General features: G+C 38.9%; 2 protein-coding genes across 3 annotated transcripts; one reads left to right on the forward strand and one right to left on the reverse strand.

Annotated features, from left to right (window-relative positions):
• Nucleotides 1–246: 246 nt before the first annotated feature.
• LOC146609353 (G1/S-specific cyclin-E1-like) lies at nucleotides 247–5861 on the reverse strand. Its single transcript, XM_085345843.1, has 12 exons — nucleotides 5766–5861; nucleotides 4632–4660; nucleotides 4490–4538; nucleotides 4351–4383; nucleotides 4158–4270; nucleotides 3317–3455; nucleotides 2970–3116; nucleotides 2417–2512; nucleotides 2198–2332; nucleotides 1955–2066; nucleotides 1633–1790; nucleotides 247–375 (listed from the first exon to the last, which is right to left on the reverse strand). Exons 1-12 carry the CDS (start codon nucleotides 5859–5861, stop codon nucleotides 247–249), a joined length of 1236 nt encoding a protein of 411 aa, XP_085201969.1.
• Nucleotides 5862–8681: 2820 nt separating this feature from the next.
• LOC146609354 (T-cell differentiation antigen CD6-like) lies at nucleotides 8682–20519 on the forward strand. 2 transcript variants are annotated; one of them, XM_085346654.1, is made up of 13 exons: nucleotides 8682–8733; nucleotides 9519–9596; nucleotides 11405–11686; nucleotides 14839–15156; nucleotides 15636–15950; nucleotides 16662–16724; nucleotides 16869–17012; nucleotides 18070–18183; nucleotides 18361–18483; nucleotides 18711–18782; nucleotides 19692–19865; nucleotides 20300–20398; nucleotides 20482–20519. In XM_085346654.1, exons 1-13 carry the CDS (start codon nucleotides 8682–8684, stop codon nucleotides 20517–20519), a joined length of 1872 nt encoding a protein of 623 aa, XP_085202780.1. The 2 variants fall into 2 exon arrangements, with proteins under 2 accessions (XP_085202780.1, XP_085202779.1); XM_085346653.1 differs by having other exon boundaries at nucleotides 18070–18483.
• Nucleotides 20520–25542: the final 5023 nt, after the last annotated feature.

Consider the following 25542-nt stretch of genomic DNA (forward strand, 5'->3'; position numbering starts at 1 on the left):
GAATACGTCAAGAACTACTATTTGTGGTGAGGGGAAGATGCGGGGGTGGGTGGGGGTGACAACTATTCAACTCTAAAACTAACAATAACTATTCTCACACTATGGCATACTAAGACTACGACACAATTTATTTTGATTCAGCATTCAACTCTGTCAGATCAGTCTGAGTTGGACATTTGCAGCCATCTCTGCAGGAAATCTGAGGAAAGTTTCAGATAGAACTGCAATCAGCACCTTCAGACTCTGTTAAACTTCATCTTCTGAAGACGTAAGTCCTTGCCCAGGTACGTAGATCCTCCCTCTGTACGAGGTGGCATCGAGCGGTTCCACATCATTTGTAGGAGAATTGCCTTTTATTGCCTTGTGAGCAACATCCTAAAAATTAACGGAAGCAATTTATCGACACTGTAAGGGTAACAACTTGGAATTCAAGTCTTTCATTTTTAGTCTTTTTTTTTTTTTAAATTAAAAATAACATTTCATTTTAAACAGAATAAATATGCCGGGGGGGGGGGGGGGAAGAAACCTTTAGAGTTTCATTCCCTTCTGCAAAATAAGACTTCTACAAATGAGCAGTTTCACGTGTGTCAGCTGGGAAAAATAAGTTGTTCAAATGTTCACTTTATACCAAAACTAAATATATTTTCTTAAAATCAAAGAAATGCTTTTACGTGAAATTGTGCATTCAGGGTTTCATTCTGCAATACAGAAACATGGTCCAGGGTTTGTTTGTTGTTTTTTTTTTTTTTTTTATGGCTAATGTCAAAAGCTCTGCCATCTCCCCCAATGAAGTTTAAGAATGGCAAAGGAGTGACGACATCATTCAATAACTAAAAGGCTGCAGAATTATGGGTTCATACTAGCACAGTACTGTAAACGAGTGATCCATTTGAATTTCCGTCCACAGAAGTGGGCAACCAAATAGAATGATAGGCAACACTACTCACACAGATTCAAGTCAACCTCATCATTTCAAATTCCTCAGCATTGGCAGAGGTATGGTGTCTCATACCACTGCTCTTAGCTTTGACTTTGCATTCTTGTTTCTGGAACGGTTGTAAAAAACTGACAGCGTGTCAAACAAGAAGGCAAAGCAGTATGAATGTCATACTGCAGATCAAGGTTTTCGAAATACTCAGACCAGCCCACCTGGCATCAAACACGTCATGATCAAAGTCACTTAAAATAAAGCTTCTTCCTTATTCTGATGCTCAGTTCCAACTTCAGTAGGTCCTCTTGACCATGTCTAAATGCACAGAGTTTCTGCCATGTGATTGACCAATTGTACAAGGTTGACCACCAGTCGAGCAGATGTACCTACTGAAGTGGTCAGTGAATATAGATCATGTGTCAGAAGAGGAGTTATCCAATGCCAGTCCCTTTATTTATAGCTCTTAGTATGCCAGATGCAACACAGGTTGCCGCCATCACAAACTGCATTAAACCAGCTTCCATCTGTAAGCTCTATATAGCTTCTACAAACATTTCAAGTCTTAGGAGTTTGCTTTTGTATGGGTAAACAATCATTTTCCCGACTGCATTTTCTAGTCTGACTTCAACCTTAAATTATAAGGAAGACCACAGAGGGGGAAGAGAGAAAAAAAAAAAAAGAAAAAAAAAAAAGACACTAACCAAAATGGACATGTAGTCCAAGTTTGCCTGGATGTTGTATTGGTCTTCTCTTCTTACTGTGGGAAACACTTTCTGTGTGACTGTGCCAAAGTCTTCCAGTGCATCCATAAAGGGGGCCAGCCAGTCAACACATGGCTGGAGGTGTTCTCTGGGCAGACCTAAACAGAGAAACCAAACATACAGACTGAATAACCTGACATGTTCAAGAGTTGAGCCTTCTCATTTTAAACATTAACTTCGTTCTTCCTGTGTGTCAGGTGTAACACATTTTCCCACATTTTTTAGTTATTTTACTTCTGTTTTTTAAGTCTCCAACTCTTACATGCAACTTTTTCTACCAGTCCCTGGTCCACGAAATAACACAGGACTGAGGCAGCCAATCCGCGATAAGGTATGTCCATCGAGTTCACGTCAAGGATGCACAGATCTAAAAGCTAAAACAAAAACACCTTGAGCAACTACACACAAGGTTAGCAAGGATATTTCACTTCTCTTGCAATACAGTCTTATTTGTAGATGTATTATAGAACTGTTGACTTAAATATAAGTGAACTCAAACACCTACATTTGCACTTCTCATGTAAGTATCTTTTGGAAACGGCTGCTCAAGCAGGTTTGCTTTTTCTTTCCTGAAGATCACCTGCAGGAGGAACTTCAGCCAGGTCAAAGCCGTTTCCGGACGAGTGTACCAGCGCAATGTCTGCAGAGCATACAAAAGCATATGGATTTATAAAATGCACAATGGAACAGGTGCATATGATGAATAGTGAGTTAAAAGTATTACCCTCAAAATGACCAACTCCATATGACGGAATTCTTCTACATGGTAGATCCCATGAGCCACACGTGACAGATGCAAGATCTTTAAAGGTTTAGATTCCTATAAAATAAATAAAACACCTTTAATCAACCAGGGGTTAAAGTGGGCAGGAACACCTTTCTAGTACCTTTAAATCAACCCAGTTAGTAGTTTCACACAAAGTCAAGCAAGTCAAATTTCAATCCTACATTTAAAATTTTTAATCTGATGTTACCCTTTCCTTTCACTCTGCTGTATTTGACAGCAGGCTATGGCTAATGGGTGGAAAGAAGCCACATACGTATGAAGAATGCAGTCGAAGCGCAGTAAAGCCGAATTACAACAACAGTTCAGGTCTGCCACGCACAAGCAAGAGAGTCACCACTGGTTCCCACTTAAATGCACTTTGTGACACTTTAATCCCTGTTCGCACCATCAAGAAACCCACAGTGCAAATAAAAACATTGGAATAAGTAATAAGAATTTGTATTTTAGATTTAACACAAAAAGAAAAGAAACTACTAAACAGTAATTTTACCTCCATCTTTGATGCTATAAGAAGACATGTGAGCACAATGAGCTGCAGCACACCCAACTTAAGATTTCTCTCAACCAACAGAAAACGGTCAAAGTAGTCCTGTGCCAGGTAGAAAGTCTCCCTGTGAACAGCGTATGCCTCACACACCTGCAGGAACAATCATGAAAGTCCTATTAATGTGTCATTTAGATGAGACAGCTAATCTACACATTCTAATTTGGATTGATTTGCACTACTCACGACTGTATTCCAAGTAAATCATTTTTAGCTACAAACACTAAAAATAACATTCAATGCTGCTTTGATATTACTGAAAATTCTAATTTCAAAACAACAAAAACAACAACCTTCATTAACCAGTAGAGGATGATCGATCTCATTCTGGGTGTTAACAGGGGCTGCCTCTCCCTGAAGCTCACGCTGCTGCGTCTGATGTTCCTCGGCGTGCCGATCATCTTCACCCACTCCTCATCGGAAGACTCACATCTGTAATATACAGTCAATTAAAGTTACAGCAGTAAGTGAAGAGAAAATGTAAATCCTTTAAAGGTTAATGGGGAAAAAAAAAAAAAAAAAAAAAAAAAAAAAAAAGCATAAAGTTGATGCGAGACTTTGCTGCTTTTGAAGTTCTTTAACGTTACCTCGCACGGTCAAGCAGCAACCTCTGGAGGCTGCCAGTGCTACCCATCAGCCCACTAGTAGATACACCTAAGGTATCCGTTTGAAAATCCTATGCCAAAACCCTGTTCTAGTTATTGCATTCACAAACTACCCGCCTGGCAAGGTGATGCAAGCAATGTATCCATCAAGTTCCCAGTACTCCAAGTCCTTGGAATTTTCCAATTACCATCCCTAGTGACCAAAGCACACCATCAGCCTTTTATAGCTGAGGGGTAATAAAACTGCAATTTTGTTAAAATGTTATATTTTACAGAATATAAAAAACAAACAAAATCATCTTTACAGTGTAGTTTTATCAACTTGATAATGGAGTTAGCTTTGATGTGTGCTTAGACAGGCACTTTGAGCTGCCTGTCTTCTGCCAACGACTCATCACTGGTTTCAATGGAATTATCTGAATAATAAAAGTTTCCATGGATTATTTTGTCATGTTTAAAAATAACTAATCAGTCTAACAGAAAAGCATCAACAGCAGAAGATGTCAGGATAAGAAAAAAAAGAAAATACCCAAGGTAAGGGTGCAGCGAGAACAGCCGGCTTGAGGCAACTAAGGGAATCGATGCTGGCTGGACTGCATCCTGGAGAGGTGACCTCGGAGTGATCGTAATAAGCTTTCTGAGCTGAAATTAAAAAGAAAATCCACTCACATTTTATCAATGATCTGCCATTTGTTGACTCGTACTTCAAGAAGGTGACATACCCTTTGATGCAGTGTGTTCTCACTTTTTCTGTACTGCAGGATTAAAAAACAAAGTTATAAACTGTACAGAAGTGGCTGTAGAGAACCGTTTTATGCGACTTAAAGTCACAACCATGCTTTCAAATGATTTGTCTCTTACTTTTCGTCCCAGCCATGAAGTCTCCCTCTCTCTTCTCTTTAGGCGACGACTGCAAAGACACAAAACTGAACTCCGTACAGTCCGACAGTCCAATCACACCTCAAAATACAATAATAACGCAAATCCTCAAAAGTAGTCATACCGTCGTGCCATGGATTCTTCCAGTGTCATCTGAAGAAGAGATTAAAAAATGTCAGTGTCAATGGCAAACAAAGGTAGTTGACCTTCAGAGGTAAAATGGCAGATATTGTCCACAAGAGGCTGCACCTGCCTTACACTACAGAACAATGCTTTTATTTTTTGAAGTTAAATAAAGCGGCAGGCCTAAATAAAATGAGGTGGGGGGGGAAAAAAAAAAAAAAAAAAAAAAAAATCCAGCAAAAACCTGACAGATGCAGCTTTACTTTTAGCTGATCCATAGAGTTAACATCAGTGGCAACAGTGCATCTACAGCCATCCTTAAAACTCCATCATGGCTTGGGGCTGAATTTCAGACTTTGGTGTTTGGGATCTTGGCAAAATTAAAGGAATCAGATTTTTATCCACCGTTCAATATCATATGCAAGTCGAATGACTTTTCAGCATGACAGTGATCGGAAAACATCTTGATAGAGAAGAGAACAAAAAGACGCTGGCATCCAAAGAAGCGCTTTGAATGTTCTTCAGGAAGCCTGGAGAACTATCCCTGAAGACTACTTGAAGAACTTAAAATAAAACTTGCTCAAGTGAATTCAGGCTGTCTTGAAGAATGAAGACTTCCAAGTATTAACTTTCAAACTGGCCAGAAGTGTTTTCCTTGTACATACACTGTATTACCATGCATATTTGCAAAACATTGTTAAAAAATATAAAGAAATGAGGGGGGCTTAAGGGTTTTTACACAGGATAATTGACCAGGTGCTTTGAATTGAACCCTAAACCACACTCTATCCCATGTTCAGGTGTTAATTTATCTGTTGTGCTTCATGACATTAATCCAATCAGTGTGCAATTCATCGAAAGCTGCCATTTAAAATTCAAGGATGCAAACTTTGCTCACTTGTTTTTAAACGTCACTCAACCAAAGTGAGCTTTGTGGGTCGACAAGCAAGGGTGAGAATAGCCAAATCACTTGCTTAAAAATAAAGTTAAATAAAAATAACAATAACGAGTTACTTTAAGTATGTCCTTTGGCTCTACCGCGGCGTGCGAAGGCTACAGAAACGAGTGAGCGGTGTAAGTGAACCGCAGAGAGCGGAACTACTTTTACCCTTTAAAGTGACAGCTGCAAACTTACCGTCGTCTCGTCACTTGCCTCTGATGCCATTGCGCGTACGTTTACGACACGTGCATGTTGCGCATGCCTATAAATACTCCCAATCGGAGCAATCATGTTTTTTAATTAAAACATTTAAAACAAAGTTGACTACTTGCAACTGTTGACCTTACGTTTAAATTCACACTGCTTTGGCGTCAAACGCCTAACCACTGGAAGGAGAATAAACTACTGAATAAAATAATAAAATAAAATATATAAAGCATTACGATATAAGTGAGAATTTTTCTGCATTACAGTTAAACACAGTTCAGACTTTACTGTTTCAGAAAAACGTGAAAAAAAAAAACCCCGCCAGCATCAAACTGGTTTCTTTTCTCTTTTTTTATGAGTTAAATGTATGTATGGCGGTGGGTGGAGCTACATATCAGAACAGCCAATAGGAGAAAGAGTTGAGTTGAGCGCGTGCTCCTGTAGGGGGGATGTAAACATTTTTTTTCTTCAAAACTTTATTAACGCCACAGCATTAAGTGGTAAGTAAAAGTTAACTAAAAGGAGGTCAAGTAAGTCAGAAAACATTACATTAATACATTCAACAATAGCGGTGTTGGCCGTCTGATTGGGATCTGGGATGCGGGGGCTCCTTGCTGCTGCGGAGCCTTGGACGACCGCTTGCCTCCACCCCGGGGGAAAGGGTAACATCTCCTGGGTCTAGGTGCCGCTTCTCCCTCCAGGGGCGAGGGAACCTGGACCTGGGGTATAGAGTTTGTTTGGGGAGTGTGATTGTGTGTACAGTGTATGTCTATCCCTACGTTGGGTGAGTGCTGAGTATTTGTATATGTGTGCATGAGGGTGGGAATGCATGTTTGTGTTTATATGTCAGGTCGGGTCTTACACTCCACCTCTCTGGGTACTCCCAGGCCCTCCAAAGGCCTATCTCCCCTCACCACACTCCCTGCCGGTAACTGATGCCCTTAGGGGTCAGTGCGTTGGTGGTTCTTGGTGTCCGGGGCTGGGCGCTCAGGTATGTACCAGCTCACTCCCGGTGACTACTTGGCGGGGCCTGGTGCCTGTTGCTCAGTCAGGCCTCTTCCGGGGCAAAGGGGGCCCTCGGGCCTCCGGCCTCTTGGCCTGCGCCTTGGTTCACTCTGGCACAGCTGGCTGCCGGCAGAGCCGGCGGGCACGCCACTGCAGCCCCCTCTGGCTTCTGCTCCGTGGCTACTGGGTGACCCCTCATCTGGGGCTCTCCTCAGCTCTTCCCAGGAGGGTGGCACGGATGCCCCTCCGGTGGTCCTCCTTGGGCTCTCGCACTCTGGGGCCTCTGGATGTCTGGAGCCTGGATCTCCTCCATGCCTGCTTCATGCCTTGGGGGAGGGGGCTATGGCTCTCTACATCCTCTAGCAGACCATTACATGGGGAAACCTTTTGAATACAAGCGCGCTGATCCGCACAGGTGTGCACACGGGTGTCCACTGTTCATAGACATAAACTATACCTTTATTGGCTGCTATTTCCAAGCACAATGTGCGCTGTCGGTCCTGCTTGCTACACAACAACATTCAACATTTCGTATTTACTGCTGTTTACACTTAGCTAGATTAATGTGATGGTGTTGTGTTTAGTATGTTGCTCTGTTTTTTTTGTTGCTTGTTTTCTCTTCTTTTTCTCTCAACAGGTGATCCAGGAGATTTTTTTTCTTTTTTCCTCTTCTTTCTCTTTTTAAGTACCCTTTCTCACGGTCCCTCTTCCCTTCTGTTTTTCTTTTCCTTCATCTTTCTTTCTCCCTTTCCTATCCCTCAGTCATGTCTGTCCCGTCTGTAACAACTGAAAATATAATAAAATAAATAATAACAACAAAGGATCAAATTCGCAGATACGGCAAGGCCATGATGATTAATTTAGCAAAGTAAATCCACTGGGTATCCTTGTTGGTCTTCAGACAACAATTCTGACGGCTAAAGAACCAAATGGGACAGGCAAAAAACCCCCACCAACAACAACAACAACAAAAAAAACAACACTGCTAGAAAGTATCACATGCACTTTCGGGAGGCTGCATTTCGTTGCCCTGTACCTGTGCATGTGCAATGACAATAAAGTTGAATTCTATTCTATTCTATTCTATTCTATTCTATTCATTAGGTAGAGTTTATTTGTTCGCCTTAAGTTTTCAAGACTTCGATTTTACAAGGTGCTGGAAACATTTCACAGAGATTTGGGTAGGCTGTGTTAAACACATCATTTGGGGTCCAAGTCTGCCATGAAAAAAAATCCACCACACCATTACACCAACCGTACTACATTGAACTGAATTATGTTGTTTTCATCCAACATATAAAACTAAACTTAACTGCAGAAACATGCAAATATAAATATATTTATTTTCTGTCGAGAGAAAATTCATACATCATAGACTTATTACTAAGAAATCACTGACATGTTTACATGTTTAACACAGAAAGGTCCAGCTCTCTTCCTGCTCTTAAGCCTTGTAAAACGCACAGAACTGCGATCTCTGCATCAAACTGTTAAATTAATTACCGTTATTATAGGAAACGAACCCACGAATTTCCTCAATACCTACAATAAAAAAGAAAAAAAACCAATTAGAGTCCATCCATCTATTCAAACAATTAAAAATGTAAAATAACAATAAAAATATTTTAAAAATAAATATTAGATATACATATATATACACATATATATAATCTGACAAAAGTTTGTACAGCTGTTTGTACAAAAGCTGAAGTACCACAAAGGCTTCACTTCCCTCTGCGAAGCAGCAACTAGGAAGTTTTGCAGGGTACCACCACGGGATCAACAGAGGAAACCACATTGACAGACTTACTCTATTTGAGCTAGACGTCTGAGTAGCTCCGGGGTTCGACTTTGAGCTGTACAGTGTAGAAGGTATTTCTCTCTCTCTCTCTCAACAGAATGAAGCTGCTGAAATTCATCTTAATCATCCACGTGAACTTTTTTTGTCAAGGTACTGTTTACAGTTTTTTATTTATTTAATGCTTTGTTCTCACAAACAGAGTAGAACTTTTGTGAAATCAGCGTAAAATGAAATGATACTATTATCTATCCCTTGTGTTATTTAAAATATATATTAACTGGTCTCATGTACATACAGACTGTTATCTCAAATGTTACGTAAAAGACATGAAGTCAGTGCTGTTGGTAAAGTAAAACGATATAGACCCTGTTTGCTATTTTGTTGATGTTGTTATAAAACTGTTGTTAACTTGACAGTTTATTGATAAATACTTTAGCTTATTTATGTCAGAACATGTCAGATCCTAAATTTGTCTTTGTAGAGAACCTTTCCTTGGAAAAATAGACTGAAAATAACATGATCGGTATGAAGATGAAAAGCAAATCTCGATATTTCATGTATATTTTCGTTTTTTGTACATATTTCCAATTTTTGTACCGTATTATTTAGCCTTTATTTAAACTTTCCACATGTACTTTAGTGCAACGAGCACGCCACGCTATTTTAAACCTTCAATTTAGGTGCTTGGGCAGGAAACATTAAATGAAAATCAGAACTGAAGTCTCTTAGAAAAGTAAGTGAAAAATGTGGAGGAGAGATTAGTTGTAGTTTCCTATCAAACACTTCAGTATAATTGCTCAGAAAACGGTGACACATCGTTTAGCTGTTACTCTTTGCAGTACATGTGGTTTAAAAGCATAGTTTGATTAGCTTTCCAACTAGATGCTCACTCTGTTTCTGATTCCTAAAGAGTTTTTTTCCTTTCTTGATTTCAGCTTTGAAAAATGCAACCACTGAAAACGACCCGTCTGATATCCGTGTGAGTGGAAAGGGAAATAACACAAAAAGCAGCAGTAAGTGGGATCTTCCCTTTCTGTTTTCCGCATAGTTCACTTTTGTACAAAAACACCGTTATACCAGAATTTTTTGTCCAGAATCAGGATAAGCACTCTACTCAGAGGCAGTATAAATGTTTCATCAGCACAGGAAGTGGGGGTGACCTGCTTGTAAAACCCATCTTGGTGAATTTTGCAGGTGCAAATCAAACAGTGAGCTGAGAGCACACACTCCCACGCTAACTCGGCTTTGCCTTGCAAGCACAGTTTCTTGCTGTTTTGTGTCTGTGTGTGGCTTTTAGTTCAGCTGCATCCTGAAAAACACATTTTTGCCCCAAAAATACTTTAGTGCATACAATTTACATTCACAAGGATTCAAAACAAAAGTAGAAGCTGTAATGGTGCTAAAAAAATACTGGAATGTCTGATGAAAAAATAGGGATTAAAAATTAATAAACATATAAACCATGTTAAAAGTAAAATGGTAAAATATATAAACAGGACTATTTTTAAGGGATTTTCGTATTGCTTGTACTGTAGACAGAACACATACACGCAGGAAATGTGTGGCCAGGGACTTCCAAGATGCACCAGGGTGCATCTTAAAAGAAGGGTCTCTGGTGGCCAGAAATACAGCGTGTTAGCATAGCTAAAGGTTGTGAGGTTAATCTCAGCACTTTGATAGTTGGTGTGCGGCGCCAACGTGTAAAGATTGCAAAGACGTATGCACAACCACAATCCTGCACAGAGATAAAAGGAGGAACACGCTTGAGTTCTTTTCTCAAGGGAAATGTGGCACTTAAATCTACAATTAAAAAAATTGACAGCTAAAGAAAAATAGCCCCAGTGGAAGCATTCTCTGTAAAGTCATAGTGTAAAACTGGCAAAGTCGATCAGATATTGTGAAGGTTGTTAAAAATGTTTGTCACAAAGGACACATTTAGATGAAGACCATACGAGATGTCACATTTCAAAAAGACAAAAAGTAAAAGCGAGATGTTAGTTTTAAAGAGGTGCAAGATTCAGTTTAGTGGCTTTTAATGTTGTCGAAATGATCGCGTTCATGTGTCAACCACACCAACGTGTCCCAGAAAAAACCTCAGTTCTTGCTCAAGTAACCACTCGATTAGTGAGTGGTTAGATGTGTCTGTAGTGGTGTTATAAGTAACATGTTATATCATGGTCACTTTAGCTAGGACAAAGAGCACTAAAAACAGCAAAGCCAAAAAATGTGGAAAAATAACTAATATAGAGTTTTTGTTTTGATATTTTAGAAGGTCTTTTCCTTTGGTCTCATACTTTGCCATAAACTGAAGTAATGTTGTTTTATTTATTTATTTTTTAAACAGATTCTGTGGCAGGTTAAATGTACTGTAGACTAAATTGGACCTGTTGTCCCTCTTGCTATTTTCTGTTATATGTATGCTGTTAATGGTGGATAGTCATATTAAACAGGGTTTTGAATAATGAGGTCAGCAGGTTTACATGCGAGACAAGGCCAGGTCTTCTATGTGATGTCAGAGAGAACAAATAGTGTTAATATGATCACTTAGATACATCAGCCTCTCTCACTCCCTGTTCCAACATTTTATTACTAATGGTAGAGCCAATAAGAAGAAACTTGGCTTGAAGCTAAAACACCTTGTTTCAGATGTGGAGTAATCTGTGTGATCTTTGTCCCTTTTCATCTGTGTTAACTCAAATTAAATAATTGTCAGACACAGACAACCTGAAGAAAAAATGTGTTTTTTTGCAGTGTGCTATCATGGTTGTTTTAATGAAATTACAAAAAAATTGCTCTAATTCTTATTTCTGTGTGTCCTCAGATGACCCTTATGTCTACTCTCTTGGTAGAAAATGCAAGTGGACACTCAGGTTGCCTAGGAACAGGAGCAGTGACATAATGGCGCTCACAAATGACTCTGTGAATGGGTTGTCTGAACAGATCTGTCAGGATCTTAAATGCGGCAGCGTCCATTCTATTAATAAAACCAGCTCACCAGGCAACATCACCTGCTTTCAAAACTGTTCATACCAACACGGACGTTTGGAGAACTGTTCACTGAGTGTTGGAAGTTCCTGCAGTGTGATCCATGAAGTGGTTTGTGGTAAGACTTTTCTTTAATGTCAGCAATCAGAAAAATCTAATCAGTTATATAAATTTTAATATATATAGACGCTGTTTTAGTTTACATGAAATTTCCAGTTCAGTCTTCATTGACTCAACCTTCACAGTTGTAAAGCATCAATCAGCGAATATTAAATTGTTCTGCATTCAAGATGGATGTAGCCAATCAGGATGCTAACATATTCACACAGATTTCACACACCATCTGGACTTTTGTTTCATCTGACAGCGAACGGAGTGTTCAGACTAAAACTTATGTAACTAAATATCAAGGAAACTAGATACAGTTGAGGTCAGATGTTTGTTACCATGGACACCTCAAATAGGTGCCTTTGTAGCCATTAGCAAGCCTCTGGTATAACTGTGGCTGGATATTTGACCACTCTTCTCGGCAGAAATGGTAGAGTTAATTTAAATTGGTTGGTTTTCTGGGCATACTTTCAAACATAGTCCATCATTTTTAAAAGGTTTGAGGTCAGGGCTTTTGCAAGGCTGCTGGAGAAGCTTCATGTTAGCCTGCTTAATCTATTTATAAAAACCAGTTGTGTGTTTAGGATTATCTACAAATTTAATCCTGAACATGAACTAATTAGCCTCTGAGGGTAAGAGTTTGGTTCTTCTTCCAGATTGTGGCAAAACGGTGACATAAACAAATAACTTGGACAGACCTACAATTGTTTGAACTGATGATCTTGGAATCTGCAGTTTTTGTGTGGATTAAAGAAAATCCAAAATAAACTCAAACTTGTTTTTTAAAGTCATAAAGAACAGTTCAAAATAATCATTAAAAGACTCAAATTACCATAAAATTCATATTCATGATGGATGCATGTGAGAGTCTGACCACAACTGTGTATATTAGACTATCACAGTAACTATAAGAAGAAAACTGGATTTTTTTTGGTTGATTTCACGTGGAGGCACATGTTTCTTCGGAGCATGAGGAGACAAACGGAGCTCTCCAGTCATTTTTTCTACTTTTCTTCTACTTACTGAAATATTATCTTGTTATGCCACTGAATAAATACTAACTAATACAAACACTGAGACACAGTTATTAATATTATTAGCAACAAATATTACTATGTAGACAATGCGGTCTACATAGCAAGAAGCTTGATAACTGGAATTGCATAGAAGTGTACTGTGTTACTGCAAGGCTGGATTTGCAGTAGGAGGATTAAAGATATTTTGCTGTTAAATATTTCAGACAAGCAGGACTTTTTGCATTTGTTGAGGAATTTGCTCTTGCTGCTGTGAGATATCAGTTTGGTTGTTTTTGAGATAACATCAAGAATTCTGAGCATCATGTCAGATATAAATCTGAGCGTTTAGAAAGAACTGAACTTCTTTGTCATAACTCTGACTTTGATGTTGAACACTACCGACGAAAAAAAACTGTCATTCTCGGAAAAATATTTACATTCATGATTTCTGGGGGCACCATGACCTGTCCCTGGGGCAGTAACCTGCCATTGTACCCTAACAGATCTGTGGGAGGAAACTAGAGCACCTGAAGAAAAACAAAGATTAGGCGAGGTTTGAAACCAGAAGGTTTTTTTCTCACACGCCAAATTTCCAAAACCGACATAGAACGAAACTCCTCGGAACGTATGAAATGCTTTTCATTTAACCTAAACACATAAACAGGAAAACCTCAAAATCTAAAAATGGAAGGAATATTTTATCAATTTTTTTATCAATATTTTTTTTTAAAAGAAAGGGAATTGTCATGTATTTTAATATAATACACACACACACACACACACACACACACACACACACACACACACACACACACACACACACACACACATTTTATGGACCATCAATTCAAAAACAGGCGATGAACAGTCTGAGATATCTTAAAAATAACTGAGGACTATTGTTGTGTTTATCTGAATTTGAGGAGTGTGACCGCATGTCATACATGCCCTTTCCTGTCTATAAATGACTTCCTGCCCTACGCGCTGGTTTATTCTCACCTCCTCTTGTCTGTACAGAAGTCGTGAAGCCATCACTAATTCTCACTGAAACCTTTCCCAATATGCAGCAGCAGGCCTAAGTTTTTATCTGCTCTGTCCGTCATCGTCTTTAAGCAAACACTGGTTAATCATGTTTGAGGTGTGGAAGCTGGTAGGGAAACATTATGTGTTAATATTACAGATCACAGTGGCTCTACCAAAGTACTAAACCTTTACATGTAGAGTTTTTGGAACTGAGCAACTACAATATTTTACTTTTATAATTTATAACATATAGCTGAGATCTAGAAATATATTTTAACTCTCAGTCTCCATCTAACTTGGAACAGCAGAGTGTTTTATTGAAAAACAAAAAAATAAAAAATGTTTTTAGCAAACATGAAGTGACCCGTTGCTTAGTGAAATCCTGCTATGAAGCCTCAAGTATCATGTTTTCAGACTGAATGTGATGAGCGACCTCACTGTGAAATCTCTACACCCTGGTTATTCCTCCCTTCTAATTATAAGTTAAAAAATGACTCCAACACAAAACAAGTCATTGAGCCTGTAAAGCAATCTGAAAAGGGTTAACTGAGGTCACAGAGGAAGGCAACCCAGGAGATTTGCCCCCTGCTGGATGTTAAAAATAATGCAGGTTTAACACACTTCCAGGATGTCTTTCAGTCCCTTAGACTGTCTATAACTGAATCAAAAGGACAGAAATTGATCCTTATCATACCCCTGTTACTGACCCACAGTCACTCAGTGGGTTTAACTAATTAACCTCATGTTAATTGGTTAAGTGATTGCCTGCTTGTTTATTATCCAAAATTTAAGAAGCAAAAATATGCAACCTTGTGTGTTTCCCTGACAGTGACTCTGAATTAGCCTCAGGCAAAAATAACTGAGCACTAACCTTTAGATGTAAGGATTTAAGAAACAAAAAAATCATAAAGAGCTGTGATTTTTAAGCAATGAGAATTCATAGTGGAAGAGATTTCTAAGTATTTGATTGGTGACTGTCAGATCTGACTGTAATAATTTCAGTTAACACTATCAGGTCATAAGATTTACATCTTGATCACCAGACTGTGCTGTTAGGTTAATTATTTGCACGAGTATTAATGATGAGTAATGCACAATAATAATGACAGGGTGTCATCCTCAGCACACCAGCTTGTGCGACTGGCAGGAGGGACAGACCGCTGTGGTGGACGAGTGGAAGTATGGAAAAATGGGCAGTGGGGCACCGTGTGTGACGACCACTGGGACCTGAATGATGCTCGTGTGGTGTGCGCCCAGCTCGGCTGCGGTTACGCCCTCAATGTGACGGGCCAGGCCGGCTTATTTCCCCCGGGGAAAGGACCCATCTACCTGGACGATCTGAACTGTACGGGCAACGAGGAGAACCTGTGGAGCTGCCCGGCTACACAGGAGGAGGATCAAGACTGTGGACACAAAGAAGACGCTGGTGTCGTGTGTTCAGGTCTAGTTCAAAAAAGTTTATTTATACATGCAGAAATCAGAAAATGTAAATTTTAATGTTATTAACAAAACAACTCTGAATGTGAACATTTATTCTTGGGGCTTAACTTGCTTTCTGCACTGGTTAAAAAAACATCTTAAAGATTTTCGTTGTTTCTTCTAAAAGTTACATATAACTAAACTTCAAATTTATGTTTCCATGAAATGTGATCTTCACTACTAAAAAAATGATCAGCAAAAATACAGAAATATTGAATGAGTGATGTGTAGCAAACAAACATAACTCAGGAGAAACATCTCTGTTCATGCATTTTTGAGAATGAGGTTAATTATGTATGTCATATGTTAAAAAAAAAATCAAAGTCATTATCCTTAGCGCTGGTTTATCACCAGCTGATTTACTTGCATTATTTTTTGGGGAATGTTTTATGCCATTTTGCTCCAGTAGTTTTACTCCTTGTGACATCTGTGTCTCTGCAGAGATGCGAGGCCTCAGACTGACTGGAGGTATGGACCGCTGCTCTGGTAAACTGGAGGTGCATCGTAACGGCAGCTGGTGGTTCGTGTGTAATAACTGCTGGAATGAGATGATGGCTTCCATTGTGTGCTCCATGCTGGGCTGTGGCGATAAGGTGGAAAAGTACACCCAGTTTAATCCTCCTCTCACCCACAACAACGGCACGCTGTTTTACTATGAATGCAAATCACAAGATCAGAGTCTGTGGGAGTGCAAGGAATACATAAATCATCGGTTCCTGTGTAAAGACTCAAAAGCTTCTGGTGTCATTTGTGAAGGTAAGGGAAACAGTTTGGTGTTTTTATTTGTTATATACTTGTTAAACAAACAACACTCAAACAAAACAGGAGGAATCAATGAGTGCGAATTTTATTAATTTATTTATTCATTAGCAACTCTTTGAAAAGGACTTCTTTGCACATATTAAAGGGATCAGATATTCAGGATAAAAACAAACATCTGGATTAAATGTTTAATACATTTTAAGGTGGAATTTTGTTAAGACACTCAAATTTTTTAAAAATACATTTCCCCACCCCACCTGGTTGCAGCAGATGGCTGCCGCCTTTTGAGCCTGGTTCTGTCAGAAGTTTCCTTCCCACTGTCAGGAAAGAAACTTCAGGGGTGATTGTCAGAATTTTCTCTGTTGGGTCTTTATAAAACTATAGAATGCGCTTTGAGGTGACAGTTGCTATGATTTGGAGCTATATAAATAAAATTGAATTGAAATTTTATTGTAATTAACCAACGTATTTCTGTCTGTGACTTAAATAATTACGTGTTTGAAGTGCTTTTATTCGTGTGCCTACATATTTATTTATTCATTTAACAGTTGTTGATTGCAGTGAGTCGTCCTCTGAGGAGTTTCTGTTCAATAGTTACGGAATCACATAAAATGTCGTCGTAGCATAAATAAAATTCACATCCAGGTGAAACCAGGTGACCAGATTTCTCCGTTTTGTTGAACAGATTATATTTTTGTTCTGCAGGTTCTCTGGGGTTTCCTAACGCTACCACGGTTAATCCAACTGTAACACCTCAATGGACAACTGGTAAATATTTACAGTTTTATTTTATGAAAAAGTACTTAAATTATTCTTTGAAGTATTATTCTCAGTACCAGTTTCTTAAACGTCGCGGTTAGTCTTGATCAATAATCAGAAAGTGAAGTATTTGTTTCTTCTCTGTGCATCCAGCCAATGGAACCACAGCCGCTGTTGCTGCTGCAGATTTGCCTTTTGCGTCTCTGCCGCTTCTCTCCACCATCTCTCTGTCCATCCTGCTCCTCGTGATTGTCATCACAAACACGGTGCTCTGCTGCCATTACAGGAGAAAACACGGTTTGTTCAGATTTTATTAGATAAATAGATTATATTTTATTGTCCTTTTTTTATTTTAAGTAATTTTAGTGATTATTTTAGGTTATATTGTCTGTAATGATGGAAATACTAACATTCAGTTTATTTTGACAGTTTTCATTAAAAATCTCTTCCATCAGTTTTTAAAAATATGCTTATTTTCCCAAACAAATCTTATTACTTTATAGAAATGTTTTTATTTTCATAGGTAGATGTTTAACATTTTATATTTCACTTTATGAAATCAATAAGGGTGAAACATGCTGCACAGCTCCTATTTATTCTAACAGTGTAATGTTTTTTTCAGTTAGAATCTGTTTTAGTACAGACAGGAAACAGGTGGATATAAACAGATAAAAGATGACGCATTATACCGCCAAAAAATAACCTTAATTTAAAATTAAACCCCCATAATAAGATACGTTCAAAAAAACAACAACATCTAGAATATTTTCATGACACCCAGCTTGTCCACAACATTTAGGAAGTAATGGGAGAGGTCAAATTCCTAAAAGAGGTACAAATTAATTTAATGTACTAGATTGTGAAAGAGCTGCAGGCTTACCTTGACTTTGAAAGAAATTAATCTGAAGTTAGTAGGATGAAGAAAGCACACATTTAAAAATATGTTTTACCCAGCTTCTTCCTAACACGAGGAGATGACATTAGTAGAACACTAAGAAGGTAGCATATATTATTTTGGATTTCATTATCAACATTTCTAACCATTTTCTACTGCAAATCCAAGGCACTTTAAAGCCATACACTCACTGTAAATCGCTCAAAAAGTAAGGCCTTAAGATAAGAAACATTCATGGGCTTCCTAGAATCTGAAATTTTTATAATTTTAAGATGCTGCGTTATAAAAGTGCAGAATACAGAAATTAGTACTCTGACATTATACAGCAAAATGTTAAAGAAAATCTAAATATTTCAATACATTAAAGTTTGAACTATTTAATCTGTTTTATTAAGTTGCGTTGCGGGGCCTCTAAATGTCATACGCTAATGACCCACGTCTTGTTTTACATGTGCACAGCTTTCTTACTCCAGCAGACGCGCAGCAGCCCACGAGCTCCATCTGGTCAAAGCAACAACTATCACGAGGCTGTTAATCTCATCAAAGTCACCGCCAACCCGGCGGAGACTGATGGTCAGTGGTCGAACAATTCAACATGTCGAACACTAACACAGCTTTTTTCTTTCTTTAACCCCGCAGGCATATCTATCTGTCGATTTATCTATTTAATAGACATGCACGGTAGTGAGGAAGTTGCAGATTTCATCTCATCAAATCGTTTAATCTTTTTTGTGTGTTTGTCTCAAAAAGTCCCCTCCAATCCCAGGCTCCTTTGGACCCAGCTTAGTAGTGCTGACAGCACGTCAGTAGATACAGACTATGAGCAGTATGACCCAAGCATTGACCCGTCTGTCAGTTTATCCACCTTTCGGAGTGAGCCACGTTCTTTTATTTTTCCTCTGCATTTATGTGTCGTTTCTCAGCCGTTGCTTCTTTGTCTCACACTGTTTCTGCATTTTGCGGTTGAAGCTGCTCTGTCTATCTGCATGTTTGTGTGTGTGTGTGTGTGAGCAGATCATGCTGTTTTGCACTGAATGTTTGCAGGATGCTCTGTAAAATATTGCATTGTGTGCATCGTGTCACTTTTTTTAAAAATCCAGATTCTCAGCGATACAGAACAGACGTTAATCCTTTGATGAGGCCTTCAGGTCTTGAGAGCCTTTGTGAAGAAGGTGAGTCACAGTTCGTTTGCAAAGTTGTAACACTTTGCAAAACTCAAGCAAAATGCATCATTCCCATTAGAAACTACTGCTGTGACAACAATCTGTAAATGGAAGAGGAACACTGACTTTCACTTTTAACCAAAAACAAGACACAGAAAACATAAAGAACAAACAATAGGTACAAAATAATCATCATCATGATAAATCTTTATTTCAGACTCATGGTCTATAAAAAATCAAATCACATAAAACACAAGAAACAAAATAAAAAGATAAAATACACATTCCCACAAATCAGATTCCCACATGACAGTTATACAAGTGTCCTGAAAACTTAAAGGTCCACAACGATGCAATTATCCAAAGAAATCTATACACAAGATTTCTTTCTAAAAATTGACCTGTATTGACATTAGAGGCTACAAACATCACATTTACCCTGAGACAACCTGGTTTCTTCAGTGATAACCTTGTAGGGTCATTAAAAGTTACGTGAAGTTTCTGCTTTTCTGTAGTTCATCCAGTGTGCCGTATACAGCGGATGAACAGTGTACCCTAAAGATGCAAACTGTACAGTCATGCGTAACAGGATGTTTGCTTGTGCATAGATCATTATCTATAAATATCATCACCATCATTTGTTCTGTCATAAGTTGCGCAAGATATTTGACCCAATTACAGAGGAGGTTATTATTTCACAGTTTAAAGCGAGCAAATCATAACAGCACGAGGTCATCCACATATAACTCTGTTAGGACTAAATTAAATATCTTGTTTCTAAATGGATGTAAATGCAGGACATCTTTTTTTATGTGTTCCTTAGAAAAACCCCCAATAAGAAATCACACGTACAGACAATTCTTGTTTGTGTCCCAGCTGTGCTACAAAATTTCTCCATTTTGTGTTTTATTTTTTAAGGTCCGCAGCCCTCAAATACAATGACAGGAGCCTTTCCAAGCTGTAACGGTGCCTCGACATATCCTCAGTACGCCAGAGTGTCAAAGATCTCAGTGGACTCCTTTGAGTCGTCCAGCACCTCCTCCGGGGAATGCTATGAAAACTTGCCCAAAGATTACGTCAACGTGACGCCTGGTGAGTTCGCTTCACTCCCCTCAGTCCTTTTTTCTACCAAATAAATATTGTGGAATATGCTTATTTGTTTCCTTGTTGGGTGCTGGATGAGGATGAACGTGGTCATGCCTGTAGGTCAGCTTATTTTCTCAACTTTTCTCCTTCCCTCTTCCAGATAGACTCCATGTTTTTTTTTTAATTCAGTTTTTGAGATACTTAGGGAAAGTGTTGTAGTTTACATGTTATAAAAATAAAAAAAAGTCCTGGGATTATTCTAGCTTTAAAAAAAATTAAAAAAATATTGTTGTGTGATATAAAATTCAAGAAAGAAGAAGAAAGGCTGATAGTCACGTTTCAGTTTGTCGAGGGTAAATAAATAAAAGATGTAAGTCCATCTCAGACTGTCTGAAATACTTTTTTATTCAATTAAAACTGAAAAGCTTTTGCCGTTTCAGATCCTCTACCATTGGAGTCGTTTGTTGGTCCTTCTGATGCTTCAAAATTCTCATATGGTCCTCTTCACTCTGGACAAACCTCAAACATGCAGAATTCAGGTAAATCTCAATAAACAGACGTGCAGCTGTGGAGGAATAAAATGTAAAACATTTACTAATCTCTCTGAATGTTTGATGATCAGATGACGACGAACTCTACTCGCCTGTGAGCCCCGACTGAAACTCTGTGTCTGAGGATGACTGCACAGCAAACTGAGGGTGTGGGAAAGTGTGAGAAGAAGAAGTCGTTTTCGTAAAGGAAAGACATCCTGTAAGATCAAGAAAATGTAAGACGCTTACAACGATCAATGCTGGGATGTTCAATGTGATTGATTAGCTTTTTAAAGCGAGTTTTATTTTTGTACACAAATGCAAAGCAAAGGCTGGAAGTCTGGAAGGCACAAAATGAACATGTGTTCTGTGAATGTAGCAGAAGGAACTGTAATATAGAAACAGATGACGCGGCACACTTATCCTACAGTTAACCATATCCATACCAGTTGTAATGGTCTCTCCCTGTGACCTATGAGCATGATCTCATCCCTGTTGAACTCCTATGGCAGATTATGGTTTGACATGTTAGACATTGCCTTTAAAATAATTAAAAAGCCATATTAGATTTAAAAAATAAAATAAAATAAAGCCCTCCTACAGCAGCACAACACCACACTGAGACACTTTACTCTGGGTTTTCTTTGAAATTGTCACCTGTCTGTGTCTGTTTTGTGTTGTTTATTAAAAGATTTGTAATATTACAATGTACTAAGTTAATACATGTTTGGCACATTTATTTCTTTGGATGTAGACACGAAAATCTTCTGAGCACCAGCATAATTTCAACAACTGTTATGAGCACAACATAGCCAAAAATATGTGGACATCCAAACATTACCCAAATAATTTTCTTGTAAAAAAACCACAAACCTTAATGTCTGTGAAGGTTCTCAGTCATCCAGTTCATCGTAGTCTAAGGAGCTTGGAAAGAAAAGCGTCTGGACTTGAAGAAGCTTCTCGGATGAGAGGTGAAACGTCTTCAAGCAACTTAAAGAAGTCCAGACGCTTTTCTTTCCAAGCTCCTTAGACCACAGACCTTAATGTGGACCTATCATGGGTTTCCTTATTTTGTGCTATATACACTGATACAAGGTGGAGGAGGATATTAAATATAGTTAAATACTCTATGCACAAGTGAGCCTTTAGAACAAAATGCTTATTTTCAGTTTTTCCTCTTCTTGGATCTGCACAATGTCAGTGACAATGGATATTACTGATATGGTCAATTCAGGCGAACAGGTCCAGCAGTTTGACGCTTCTGTTTGCTGGAGGCAGCCAATCAGAAGAAGTATGGCAGCTTGTTTCAACCAAAGCAATCTCAGTAGGTTAGCCACTAAAGCTGGGCCATAAAGCAAGGAAATAATATTTATGTGGCACTAATTCTGTTTATCCCGGTGTGTGAGGGTTAGGGGTTACAGCTAGATAAGCTATTCCACATCTAACTGAAAACATGAATCACTCTGAAACAGGAAAAAGCTTAACTGAACTCCCACAAAGCTGCAGTACAATTTCTTACATTAAAGGGTCACAAGCTTTTGTCTGTCCACATACTTTTGGCTACTCACGTGCTATTGTTTGCCACTCATCTTCTATGTAAACAGTGTATTCAATATTAAGATCAACCACAAGGTGGCACTACAGGCTTGTAAGTAACTTGTTTAATTAATGTCTTGTCCTGTAAATTACTTAAAAAACGTATTAAAGTATAAAATGTTTTCTAAATCAAAAACGTCCAGGCTGCTGCTCTTTGTGACAAAAACCTGACAAACATCTATTGGTGCTCTTTGAGGGAGATAGGGGGAACTCTGGCTCCTGATGGGGCCAACGTAAACTATCAGCGTGATTTGAAACCAGACCTGGAAGGCTTGTTTTTTGGGGGTTGTGGTTGATTATAACTGCTGCAGCTGCAGAGCATCAACGCTTCCTGTGATGCCCTGAATCAAAGTTATGTCTTGTTTTGAAGAACGTTAATATGACAAACTGCCTCACAGCACAGTAAAGTTTTAATAGGGGGGTGACGGTGTTGAATACAGGGATAAACATGGATCGGCTAACGTGAGAAGTGGGAGGTGTGATGCATTCGACTGATAACAGCAGAAATGGGGTGTTTTTCAACTGGAAGGTATTTGGCAAATAGGAGGAGGGCGAGCTTGTGTGTGTGTGCGTGTGTGTATTAGGGTGTGGGGAGGAGGGATGATGAGGAGAAAAGGAGGAGGTGGACGGAGAAGTCGGCAAAGATAAAAAGTGTCTGGAAGAATCATATATTGCACTCAAATTTAGTCCAGAGCCTCGCGTGGAGATAAGCAGGCGAATTAACGACCAGATCTCCTTATGAAACTCAATCTGTTTCACATGCCAGAGAATTGAGCGCACACACCAACCCACACACCACTCAACACGGATTCCATGTAAAACTATGCAGCCTGATATATCACAGATCCTCCTTAAGCGCTTTGCTTTTGTTTTATTCAGCTCTGAAAGATTGATAAGCCAGAATCTGAAAATCTGAGGATTTACAGTCCTGATTAACATCAAGGGAAAGAAAAGTAGTTCACTAGTATTTCAAGTAGCTTGTAGCATTTGCAGGGATTAGAAGATCAACCCTCTGTTTTTACTTTGTTCATTAAATCAGTTACACACAAAGGATTACGGCTCCATACGTCTCTAAGTTGCTTAAAGTGTCCCGACTGCAGATCCTGCCCGAGTTTAAACTTTTGAACTCTGGTTGGTGCTGCAGGCCTGCAGACGACCTGAGACAGTACCTGGCTGCAAACGATATCGAGAGCATGCATGAAATTACCGCTGCAGCTTGTGTTTGAGGTGGTTTTGAATGTTTGTTGTCCTCCAGTAAAATTTTATACGAAGATTAGAAGAATAAAAAAAAGCCTGGCTCAGGAGATTTTAGGGGCTTTTAAATGGGGGAAATGACACTTAAAGCTATTAGCAATCCTATTAATATTTAAAGTAGTTTTTCAGATTAGCCGTGGCTTTCAGTCATAGAGTGCTAAAGGAGTGAATCCTAAGACCCAGAAATTAGCATTTTGTACTTCCAGTTTCAGTTAGTTTAGTGTTTTAAATGGGTTTTTGATTAGATGCTTCAAATAAGTACTGTACTTAAAAATAGCTTTAGTCATACATTCTGTAACATAAAATATGTAAGTAAATACCTCACACACAAATTATGAAGCTGTGGCTAAATGTAACTTTCAGTATCATCACAGCGAACTCAGAAGCCTGTTAGTGAAGCTGCTAAAGTCTTGCAGTGATGTCCTTCGTTTACAGGACAGCCAGGGTTCTCAAAGTGGGGCCTGCGGGCCAGCGGTAGCCCCTGGTAACATTTTACCTCCCTTCAGTGTGTTGAGGTATGTTATGTTCAGGCACAGCAGTGGAGAACGAGACTACGAGACTAAACTTTCCCAGTTTGAACAAAAACAGCTGTTTTTCTTCACTACCACTTTAAAGACTATAAACCACAAAAATGATAACGACAAACCACCGACATCAAGTAAAGAGACTATTTGCACCAGCCAGATGTTTTTCTACATGATGGATTTTTCTCCTTTGAGGCCCCTCAAAGTCATGTTGACCCCTTAAATTGGCACTCAAGTCATTAACACTTTGAACCCAGGGGAGCTCTGTCTCCATGTGTCAGCTCAGTCATAGGAGGTCATCTGAAAGGATGAAACATGATTTTCAGAAGCAGTATGAGGAAACTACATGTGGTTTACTACATATTATTATTAGTATTTTTTTTAATCGCTTATTTTGAATTTGATGGTACCGACACTTCTCGAAGCTGGAAAAGTTAGTGACACTAAAAACAAACAGCTGGAGAGACAATTTTCAGCTGGGTTAATCAGCAGGAGGTCAGTAACAGGAGTGGGTAACCATGTCAACAATTCTAGAATAATGTTCCTCAACAAACAAATTCTGAAGTCTTTGAATTCCTCGTCATTTACAGTGTATAATGTCAAAAGATTCAGGGAGTCTGGAGAAATTTTCAGGTAGAAGGTTGAATGTCTGTGTACGAGCTGTCAAATGGCACTGCATTAAAAACCAGTGACGATTCTGTCATGGAAATCACAACATGGGCTCAGGAGCACTTGAAGAAATCATTGTCTGTTTGACAGCGTGGGGCGTGTAAGGAATAAGCTAGCTGCCCAAACACTCAAGAAAGCAGTACGACCTTACCCCGCCGCGCAACCAAACCTTAGATTTTGAATAATTTCATATCAAATGTGCAGTACCTCTAACTCTATAGAGCTCATCTTCTCTTAACTTCATATGTTATATTTAACGGTGGTGAGTCTTATGAGCTTTAATTTTAGCAGACAGCTGTTTTCAGGAAAAACTTGTGAAACTAATTTAATGAAAAGCTGATGAATAAAGTGGAGCATCCAGCTGACGGGTTCTCAAGGTTGGCCTGTGGACCAGTGGTGGCCCCTTTTGTTTTTGCCTGCAAGCATTACAAATAAACAGCAAGTTTTCATGTCATAGCATGTATATATAACAGTAGAGTTTACCTCTTAAATCTCAGCTGTTCTGCTTTAGCCGTCACAGCTTTCTCAAACTTCATAACACTAACTCAACACCCTAAAAAAGTCAAGAAATATGACCTCAACACTGGGTGAAAACAATAGATACCAGTACAAAAATGACAATTTCCAGCCACAGACACAATATAAACAGTGAGACGGAGCAGCTTGTATTTTTGTTTTCTCCCTGGACTTTAAAAGCAACGCATTCACGAATAACTGAAGGGTCACTACATTTTCAATCCCTGGAACATTCCTCGGCACCGTTTCATGTTCCACTGGAACAATAATAAAAACACGAACTCTAACACGTCAGGCAGTGTCTTACTTCACTGTGACCTTGTGGATTTTGTTCTTGCCTTGGCCTTTGTGTTGGCACTGCTCTTTGTTTGCCAGGGATATGTTGCAGGATGGACTGCAGCCAGTGAAATGCAGTGAGGTCATTCGTTTAGATAGAGCCCCAGATGGTTAGAGACCTGGGCTAAAAATCCACTTCAGCTCATTAATCAAAGCCTGTTTTTCCTTTGGCCGAGCAATGGGAGAGATTTACACTTAAGCCATTAAATTCACCAATATTCCCCTCTCTTGATTAGTGCCCCTCACAGCGAATGAAGC

This window comes from Diplotaxodon limnothrissa, linkage group LG22, assembly GCF_057381915.1.
Source record: "Diplotaxodon limnothrissa isolate DT_005_m linkage group LG22, D_limnothrissa_male_GT1.1, whole genome shotgun sequence".
Classification (NCBI taxonomy): domain Eukaryota; kingdom Metazoa; phylum Chordata; class Actinopteri; order Cichliformes; family Cichlidae; genus Diplotaxodon; species Diplotaxodon limnothrissa.

Excerpts from the sequence above, each read along its gene's own strand:
- LOC146609354 (XM_085346653.1), top strand. The coding sequence starts at position 8,682 with ATGAAGCTGCTGAAATTCATCTTAATCATCCACGTGAACTTTTTTTGT. Across the intron at positions 16,725-16,868 it reads AACACCTCAATGGACAACTG|CCAATGGAACCACAGCCGCT; the intron begins GTAAATATTTAC and ends CTGTGCATCCAG. Across the intron at positions 18,484-18,710 it reads CAGTTTATCCACCTTTCGGA|ATTCTCAGCGATACAGAACA; the intron begins GTGAGCCACGTT and ends TTAAAAATCCAG.
- LOC146609353 (XM_085345843.1), bottom strand. The coding sequence starts at position 5,861 with ATGATTGCTCCGATTGGGAGTATTTATAGGCATGCGCAACATGCACGT. Across the intron at positions 3,117-3,316 it reads TCCTCTACTGGTTAATGAAG|GTGTGTGAGGCATACGCTGT; the intron begins GTTGTTGTTTTT and ends TTGTTCCTGCAG. Across the intron at positions 2,333-2,416 it reads TGGAGTTGGTCATTTTGAGG|ACATTGCGCTGGTACACTCG; the intron begins GTAATACTTTTA and ends TATGCTCTGCAG.